The 9,224-nt window shown below is 67.4% G+C and overlaps 2 protein-coding genes across 2 annotated transcripts in view; one reads left to right on the top strand and one right to left on the bottom strand.

Annotated features, from left to right (window-relative positions):
• Window positions 1-19: 19 nt before the first annotated feature.
• On the bottom strand, window positions 20-469 carry PHLDA2 (pleckstrin homology like domain family A member 2). The gene has a single exon (XM_040465821.1). The coding sequence runs from the start codon at window positions 420-422 to the stop codon at window positions 27-29; it is 396 nt and encodes a 131-aa protein (XP_040321755.1). The 5' UTR covers window positions 423-469; the 3' UTR covers window positions 20-26.
• LOC121023751 (basic proline-rich protein-like) overlaps window positions 421-9,224 on the top strand; it is a 10,103-nt gene continuing 1,299 nt past the window's right edge. Inside the window, exons 1-4 of the mRNA XM_040465809.1 lie at window positions 421-995; window positions 5,705-5,763; window positions 7,170-7,291; window positions 8,355-8,564. Of these exons, the coding sequence (XP_040321743.1) occupies window positions 421-995; window positions 5,705-5,763; window positions 7,170-7,291; window positions 8,355-8,564 (966 nt within the window). The remainder of the gene's footprint in view (window positions 996-5,704; window positions 5,764-7,169; window positions 7,292-8,354; window positions 8,565-9,224) is intronic.

The following is a 9,224-nucleotide window of genomic DNA, read 5'->3' as shown; positions in this document are numbered from 1 at the left end:
ATGCGGTGAGTGCGCGGCGGCGGCGCTCAGGGCGCGCGGGCCGGCCGGGACTCGGGGGGCGCGGCGGGCGCGGCGCGCTCCTGGCGGCTGCGGAAGTCCTGCAGGGCGCGGCGGTTCTGGAAGTCGATGAGCGCCAGCGTGATGGCCGCGTTCCAGCAGCTCTCGCCCGCGCAGCGGAAGTCGATCTCCTTGCGGTCGGTGGTGACGATGGTGAAGTAGACGTACTTGCCGGTGCGCTCCACGCAGTCCACCTTGAGGATGGAGTGGAAGCGCAGCTCCTTGGCGCGCGCGCCCGGCCCGGCGGGGAACAGGCGCAGGCGGTCGGGGGTGAGCACGCCGCGCTTCTTCTTCCACAGCTGGAACAGGCTGTCGCTGCGCTTCTCCAGCTCGCCCTCGCGCAGCACCTCGCCGGGCGTCCTCATGGCGGCGGCGGCGGCGCTGGCGATGCGCCCCGGCCGGCCCGGCGACGCTTTAAGGCGGCTCCGCCTGCGCCCGGCCCCGCCCCCACCGGGGCCCCGCCCCACCCGAGGCCACGCCCCCTGCCGTCCAGGATCGCCGGAGGCTGTCAGCTCGCCGGTGCCGACCGCCCGCGCCCCTCCCGTTCCCCGGCCGCCCCGGCCCCCCGGCCCCGTGGGGGTGACTTGTGGTCTCGCCCCCCGCCCCGCCAACCCCGCCCCGGAGGCCGGCCCCGCGGAGGAATGCGCTGCGGCCGGCCCTGCCCGCGGTGACTCACGGCCCGGAGCCCTGGGAAGCACCCGGGGACGGAGCCGGCCCAGGACGCCCACCCTCCCGGCGCTCCGGCGTCTAGTCCCGCCGCTCGAGGGCTCGCGGCGGACGCCCCCCCGCGCCTTGGGGACCCTTCCTGGGGACACCGTCCGATGGCCCTGCCCGGCCGGCCTTGTCTCCCACCTGCCCCTCACCCCCCACCCTCCTGCGGGCCGCGCCTGGCGGGAACCTTCGCTCGCCCACCTGGGCCGGGCCTACCCGGAGAGCAGGTGCTCCGGGCCGGCTTTCTCCTCTGTGACATGGGGACAATAACACTTTCGTTAGATTGGGGAACACGTGGCAAGTGCTGGAACAGCACCCCGAGGGGGCCTGTCCTCCTCCCTGGGTCCTCCTGGCGTCTAGGCAGAGGACTCCCATCGCCTGCACAGCCCCATGGGGCTCGGCCCTAGGCGCTGTGGGTGCTGGAGGGTCGGCCTGGAGAGGGGCGGCGGGGCGGCTGAGTCACGGGTATTTCCTCCCTTCCTCTAAAGGGTTTACGGGAGCAGGAGTGACGGCCGCCCGCTCCAGGCTCCTCAGAAGGGGTCTCTGGGGGCGGGGACCGCTCCAGAGCACCCACCTTCCAGCGCCCCCCCAGCCCCCCAACCCAGCTGTGGGGGCGGGGCGGGGCGGGGCGGGAGGGGCGGAGACTGCGCACAGCACAGGGAAGGACAGAGCCCCCTGGGGGCGGTGACCAGCACTCCAGGCGGCACACCTGTGGGGCGGTACAAATGAAAACCAGGTTCCCAGGTTGCAAGCCAATGACAGTGGAGCATAGAACCGAATGCAGGACCTTCTAGGTGCAGGTCTGTGAAGCTGCCCCCACCCCCCACCCCCGGCTCTGTGGCCTTGGCAAGTCCCCTAAGCTCTCAGAGGGCGGCCCTTCGGGCTCACAGGGAGGAAGGAGGACACCGCCAGCTCACACGAGGGCTTGGGCCAGGCCTGTGCAAATGGCGTCAGGTGTCAGCTGCCCAGCGGTCCCCACCGGTGTGGCCGGGGGGTGCGGAAGGGCAGGGCGAGTGAGAGGGAGTAGGTGAGGCCGGGTAAGGCCGCCTCCCGCCGGTCCAGCGCTCCTCTCTTTGGCCGCCACTGGCGGGGCCTCTCTGGGGAGCGTTGACGGGTCAGGGACCCCGGGGTGGGGGGGGGGGTGCTCTGACAGGTGTGCGTCAGGCAGAGCTGGGAGGGCAGGTGGAGAGTCCTGGCTCCGACCTTGGCAGGGAGACCTGGGGCGGGACAGCCTGGGTGGGTGGGAATCAGGCTGGGGATTCCGGAGGGTTGGGGGTCGGGGGCCGGGCCCACCCAGGCATCTCCACCGCCAACAGCCCCTGGCCTGGGGCCTGAGACCCGCATCTCCCAGACGCCCCGCGGGGAGCCTGCCGGCCTCTGCTACCCTCCCCGCAGCTTAAGCCTGGAGCCAGGAGGGGGCCCTGTGCCCCCCCCCCCACCCCCAACAGGCCCATCTGGGGGAGCTGCTGGGGAAGGGGGCTGGGAAGGATGACGAGGGAGCTAAACACTGAGCCAACACCCCCAAGGGAAGACCTTTCAGGGGGAGCCCGCTTTGGGCCATCGGACAGCCACCAGGACGGCTTCCCGCCGGGCACTGGGGACCCCGGTGTGGATTTGGGCTGCACCTCAGGGGCACTGGGGCCTCCCCAGGCTTCTAGGCCGGGCGGGTGCCGGACTGCCGCAGGCTGGAGAGACGGGGCCCCAGCGCCCTCTATGTCCCTGATGGTCCCTCGACGAGGTGGGGGCTGTTGGGGTTGCTCTCTTGGATCCGCGGGGAACGGAGTGGGGGTCTCAGAGAAGTTAGGGACTCGGCTGAGGTCACACTGCCAGCCGGAGGGGTTCAAACCCAATCCCTCCTCCTGCGCCCCAAGGCCTGGGGGCAGGAAGCGGCCCCGCCCAAGTGAAGGGGGTGGGGCCGTGCTGGGCCTCGCCTCTGTCTGTGGCGTCAGACTGTGGGTCAGAGCCAAGTTTACTAATGTTTATCCAAGGGTCGCATCTGGGATTCACGCAGGGCCTGCCCCGGGGGGACACCCCCTTCTTCCCCCGGGGGCAGACAGAGACTGGTCTCCAAACTTCCGGCCAAGGCCACTCGCTGTCCTGTCCAGCTGGGCCCAGACGGGATGAGGGCACCTCTCTGAAAGGTCCCTCGTGAGGTCATGCCCACAGCGGTGAGAGGCTGGGCCCGGACGCTCTTGCCCAACCAGCCCTGGGAACAGCAGCCTGTGAGGAAGCCGTGCGTCACAGCTGGCCCATGTGCCTGGGGCTCGATACTACCCTCTTCCTGTGGGAGGCCGTGCTCAGGGACAGCCGGACATGGGGTTCCCTGCTTCCCCTGCCCGGGAGACCCTCTCCTCCGCTCCTCTGGCCTCCTCCAGGAAGCCCCCCGGGTTGCCGGGAGGGGCATGCCCTCAGGACTGCTCCCACCAGCTTTGTGACTGCTGGGCCTTGGGGGTCCCGCAGATGCTCCAGCGCGAACCTCAGGAGGGCGGGGAGGCCCACGCTGCCTGGGGTCACAGCACCAGAGGTCGCGGCCTGTGACTGACTCAGGCCTGCCCTGCGTCCCTCTCCTTACTGCTCCAGCCTGGGAAAAGCGAGAGGCCCCAGGGCAGGAGGCTGGTTTCAGGCTTGCATCGCCAGCCTGGCTTCGGCCCCTGGGACCTGTGTCTCTCGTCCCCCCCCCCCCCCCCTGGGCCTCGGGGCCCCCTGGGGGGGGGCTCACCGGTGGGGGGGGGGCGGCCTAAGACACAAGGGGTGCAAAGAGAAAGGGCCCAGAGCGCCTTTCTCCCCCTTGGCCCCTGGCAAGCTCCCTATCCAGCCCGCACTACCTTGTTCAGAGGTCACTATCCGCTCCTGGAATGCAGGGACAGTGTCTCAGGGTCGGGGCCGCCAGGGCCCAGCCCAGGCCCTTGGGGAATGTTTTTGGAAACCAGTGGCCCGCAAAGGCAGCTGCCTCACTGACCAAGAGACGCGATTAGAGCATCTGCCTGTGTGGAGGCCGCAGAACCAGGAGGGCAGGCACGGGGTCTGGGGCGGGAGCGGGGAGGGGGAGCCGGTGGGCATTCCCGTCCTGTCATTGGCCGAAGACGGCCCAGGGCTCAGCCCCCGGGACACGGGACCTCTCCGGAGGAGGCCCGAATGAAAGCATGAATACGGATGAAGGAAACGGAGGGAGCCGAGGTGGGCGAGGCTTGGCTGCCACCCTGTGGACGGCGGCCAGTCCTCGCAGCCCCCGGGCGGTGTCCGCACGGGGACACACGGGGGGGGGGGGGGGCCGCCCCCCCCACGTCCCGCGGCTCTCACGCAGCGGGTGCGGGGCAGGGCCCCGTCGTGCACATTTTGATCAAGCCCCTTCCTACTTTAAAAGTTTTCCAAAATTAGGGCGCCTGGGTGGTTCAGTCAGCTACACGTCCCACTCTGGATTTCGGCTCCCGTCGTGATCTCACGGTTCGTGGGTTCGAGCCCGCGTCGGGCTCCACACTGACGGCGTGGAGCCTGCTTGGGACTCTCTCTCTCCCCCTCTTTCTGCCCCTCCCCTGCTCACTCTCTATCTTTCTCTCTCAAAGTAAAAAATACGTAAACTTTAAAAAAGAAAAAATTGCCAACATAGTAACCAGTTGTTGGCATAACAAATAAAAAAGGCTGAAACGATTCCAAAGTGTCCTCATGTTGCCACCCTGGGCCACTCTTGCTGTCTTGAGTGAACTTTCATTCTTGTTAAGAGGCATTTCCCGGGGCGCCTGGGTGGCTCAGTCGGTTGGGCGTCCGACTTCGGCTCGGGTCACGATCTCGCGGTCTGTGAGTTCGAGCCCCGCGTCGGGCTCTGGGCTGATGGCTCAGAGCCTGGAGCCTGTTTCAGATTCTGTGTCTCCCTCTCTGTCTGTCTGACCCTCCCCCGTTCATGCTCTGTCTCTCTCAGTCTCAAAAAATAAACGTTAAAAAAAATTAAAAAAAAAAGAGGCATTTCCCCCCAAAATTAAAAATCAAATTACCATGTGACCCAGGAGTCCCATGTCTGGGTCCATCCCCAAACGCGAAAGCCGCCCAGAGGTGGACTGATGCTGACCCGCGGGTTGCATCCAGGATTCACGCGGAGCCTGCCTGGGGGACGCCCCCACCTGCCCCCAGACAGAAGGACTGGTCCCCCGATCGGGAAGCGACCCCGTGTCCACCGACGGACGGATGTGGTCCGTCCGCTCCCTGGACTGTCGCTCAGCCTGACGAGGACGGAGGCTCTGCCACCTGCCACCACGTGGATGGACCCGGGGACCGTGATGCTCACATGTGATCCCCCTCACACGAGGCCCCTGGAGTCTCCAGATTCCCGGAGACGGAGAGCGGATGGTGGGCACCCGGGCTGGGGGTCAGTGTTTCACAGGGACGGTTTCCATTTGGGAAGATGGAAAGCTCTGGAGACGGAGGGTGGGGATGGGCGCACAACGGTGTGAACTGTGAATGTGTTCCATGCCACCGAGCTGTGCACCTGAAAATGGTTGATGGTAACGTAATGTCACATGTACTTTGCCACAATGTAAGAACTGTATCCACGCACACACACACACACGCACACACACGCAGGTCCAGATAGGAGCTTCCAGGTTTCGCAGAAGGGAAACACAACGTGTGCCTTGTTCCGTGTGTCCTGGGTGTTCCCCACGCATCTGCCTCCCTTCCCGGGAAGGACTCCGGGATTTCATCACCTCCCATAGCACTCAGGCTGCTGCGCCCAGGCTTCTGCGATTATCGCGATGTCGTGTGAACGTCCCTGAACTTCACTGGGACTCACGGCTGGATGTGGAACTGTCGTGTTAAGGGCGTGAGAGCTCTGGCAAGACCGTCTCCCGGCCGGTTTGCAGTCCCACCTGCGTGTGCCGGGCGCCTGTGCCCCCTACAGCTGGCCCTCCAACGGGCAGTCTGCATTTGTGCCCCTTGTCCCCAGTCCGGGGACCAAAACCCGGGGTGTCGTCTCCATGGAGTCAGCGAATGTGACTTTATGTGGTGAGAGTGTCACCTGACACGACAAAAGATGCGATTCAGGACCTGGAGCTCGTCGCATCCTGGGTCACCCGGGTGGGCCTGAGTGCCATCACGGTGTCCTTCCCAGACACACGGGGAGGGGTGGGGGCACATGACCACGGAGGTAGAGGCTGAGGGGATGCTGGGGGCCCCAGAACTGGAGGCAGGAGGGACCCTCCCCCTGAGCCCGGCCCCGCCCACACCTGGCCTCCGGAACCCAAACAGGCACAGACTTCCGTGCGAAGCCTCCCAGTCGGTGGTCATTCGTCACAACCACCCTGGATCAGAATGCAGCCCCCAGGTGGTGTGGTGTCAGCCCTTCCTTGGCCTGCCACACAGTCCGGTGGCAGATGAGGACCAGAGTGATGGCATTAGCTGGTGACTTCTGAGCTGGGGTTTCGAGGATGAGCGGTTCTCCACATCACAAGGCCGTCCCAAGGCAAGGGCATGGGAGAGGGACATTCGGTGTTCTGTGCTCCCCTGGCCTGGGACACCTCTCATGGCCCCCCTCCCCCCCCCCCACCCCCACCCCCATCGCAGACCTGTTGGATCCCCTGGGGGGGGGCCCCCCTCGTGTTCCCTCCCCCCCCCCCCCCCCAGAAATGGGGGCGGGCTGAGACCCAAGGAGGTTCAGAGACCTGATGGACATTCCCGCCAAGCCAGCCTTCCGGAAGCCCCCAGCCCGGCCCGGCGGGGGAGGAAGCAGCCGGTGCAGGATGTGTGTGTGGGGTCTGCCGCAGAAGGTCCCGGGTCGCAGACCCCAAGAGGCCCGGAGCCCCGGCTGGGCCAGGCACGCCTGTCTGGTCGTCAGAGAAAGTAACATCCGGCCGCCGCCCTCCCTGCACTGAGTCAGCCTGGCATCTTGGGGGCGGGCAGGGGCCCCGCCCAGGTGCCCCGAGAGGACTTGGCCTCAGGGTGTGCCCGGGCCTCACCCTCCCGGTGGCCGGGGTCAGTATTTGGTGGGAATGCAAGTTTCTGCCGGCCACCGTGCCCTCGGGGGTGCCGGCTCCTGCCCTCCGAGCCTCAGGGGCTCCCAGGAGGGTCCCAGGCAGACGAGGTGCCTGCAAATCCTGAAGAACGGAGGGTTCGGCCGGGGCCAGCAGAGGACGGTCCTGGGGTCCCTGCTGTCGGGGGATTCTGCCTGCCACTACCTCCCGGCGGACGGGAGACCGAACGGCTGGTCGGCCCCTGTGTCCAGGTGGCCAGGCGCTGAGGCCGGAGCGGGAAGGATGTGTCCAGGGGCCAAAGTCCAGGGGTGCCTGAAGGCTGGGCCGGGGCCAAGGAGCCCTCCGGGAGTGGGAGCGGGAGCGGGAGCCATCCGGCCGACTCGGCCTGGCTCCAGAGGGGGTGCGTCAGGCCTCTGCTCGGCCCCTGGCCCCACGGGACAGGGCCAGGAGCCCATCCGGCAGACTGGCCGCCACAGGGCTGCGGGCGCTGCGGGCACGCTGTGGAGCCCTCACCCGTAGGCGTGGTCGGGGGCGTGGGCGACCTGCCCCCGCCCCCGCCCCGGGTGGCCACAATTCCCAACCCATCATGGGGGAGAACCAGGATTTCAGGTGGAAGGACCCCGACTTGGGAGCACTTCTGACAACGCGGGTTCCCCGAGGTTCGGTTTGCACACACAGCCGAGCGCACTCACTGAGGGGTTTCCGCGAGTTTCCACCGCCCGGAGGTACCCTGGCCGCCCCCGCGCCCGCTCCCCAGTGACCACAGTCCGCGCACAGCCTCCAGAGGCCACCGCGTCACCTGCACGCCCTCCCTTGTGTCTGGCTGGCTTCGCTCAGTCCCTGCTTCCAAGGTCCCCCCGCTGGGACCCCACCTTGAACTCCAGGCATCTGTGGAAACCCTGGAACGGCCCAGGGCAGAGCCGAGCCGCCCAGGGGCCGGGACGCAGAGGCCGGGGCAGGACGGAGCTCGGAGACGGCAGCCACTCGATTCTGAGCATGTCTGAGGGGGCACGGTCTCGTGTGACGAGCGAGACTCCGGCCCTGTGGCCTCAAAGGGAACAGTCTAGGGAGGGAGGGAGGGCATGGGCAGCAGAGGCCGTGAGGACAGGAGGTGGGCCCGGATGCTCACCTGACCCTCTCAAAGAAGCATCGTGACGGCCCCGCCCACGAGGGTCCCAAAGAGGGGCCGGGTGGGCCCGGCTCCAAGCGGTTCAGGGGGTCAGTGGAGACAGAGGTCAAAGAGCAGCCAGGCGGGCAGCCCTGGGGCCCCGAGGCAGCGGCAGCCCAGCCCCTGCAGAGCCGGCCAGCCCCCAGAGCTGCTGTCTCCTGGCTGCTCCGGAACTTTCGGGAGCAAGCGGCAAGGGAGCGTCTGCAGGTTCCCTGAGGTGCTGAGGGCCGGCCGGCAGAGGCCCCGCCTTCCCCTTCCCGTGACTGCGCAGGGGTGAGGTCAGGGAGCAGCTGCGCTGACAGGCCAGGAGGCAGGGCCGCCGTGGACGGTTGGGGAAGGCACGGCTTCTCAGGGCTTCGAGCTGCATCTTGCCGTCCGAATATGTTTGGAACAACCAGCGCCAGCCTGAGGCCGCGGGGACCCAGCTCCGTGGCGCTCGTGCACTCTTCTTCCCGCAGGGAAATGAAACCCAGCGTCTCCGGGGACGGCCGGCATCCAAACGTCCCTCCCGCTGCCCGTCCGTGCACCGGGCACAAACTCTGACACCCACGCCCGCTACGGCCTGCTGCGCGACTCACCACGGCCAGCCAGCAGGCCCGGAGTCCCGTCCCACCGCGCCCGGGGCCCAGCCGCCCTCTCCAGCTCCTCGTTCTGCTCAGACCCCAAAGGTAACCCCTGTGAACACGCACACACAGGCGTGCACCCACACGGACGCCCATTCTGGTGGCCACGCATGGACTCGGCCGGTCTCCGAAGGGACGGAGCTCTGCACACACGCGCTCTGCACACACGCTGGGTGCGGACTCTCGCCCGTGATGCACACCTACGTTTTTGAAGGCCTCGGAACTGCTGGGCAGGGGGGCCCTCGGACGGGGCCGCCCCCCGCCCGCGGAGCTGTGTGCCCTTCGAAGACTCTTCCCACGTGACCTGCGTTTCTTCAGTGAGGCCCGGCAGCCGCCAGGCTGAGCGGTGCTGCGGCTCCTAGTGGGCGTGGGTCCGCCAGGGGCCGGCAGGAGGGAGGCTTCCCCTGAAAGGTCACGCTCGCAGTGAGCCCTGGGCCAGTGGGACCAATGCTCACAGAGCCGTGTCCGTCCCTGTGAACCTCCTGCACATCACCCAGGCACACGGTCGTTCCCTATCCTGCGGTTACTCGAAGCCACAGGTTTGTAAACAGATTCATTCTGGATGCTCCAGGGCAATGTGCCAGTCGGGAGTCCTTGGGGAGCCTGGATCAGTCAGGATCTGCGGGGACAGCAGCTGCCGCAGAGGTCCGGGGCCCTTCTCCCAGCCGGGGGCCCGTCCTCCAGGGGTGCTCTCAGCCGGGGGCC

This window comes from Herpailurus yagouaroundi, unplaced genomic scaffold (assembly GCF_014898765.1).
Source record: "Herpailurus yagouaroundi ecotype Mexico unplaced genomic scaffold, PumYag 569, whole genome shotgun sequence".
Taxonomy (NCBI): Eukaryota; Metazoa; Chordata; class Mammalia; order Carnivora; family Felidae; genus Herpailurus; species Herpailurus yagouaroundi.
This window is presented reverse-complemented; position numbering and strand designations above follow the sequence as displayed.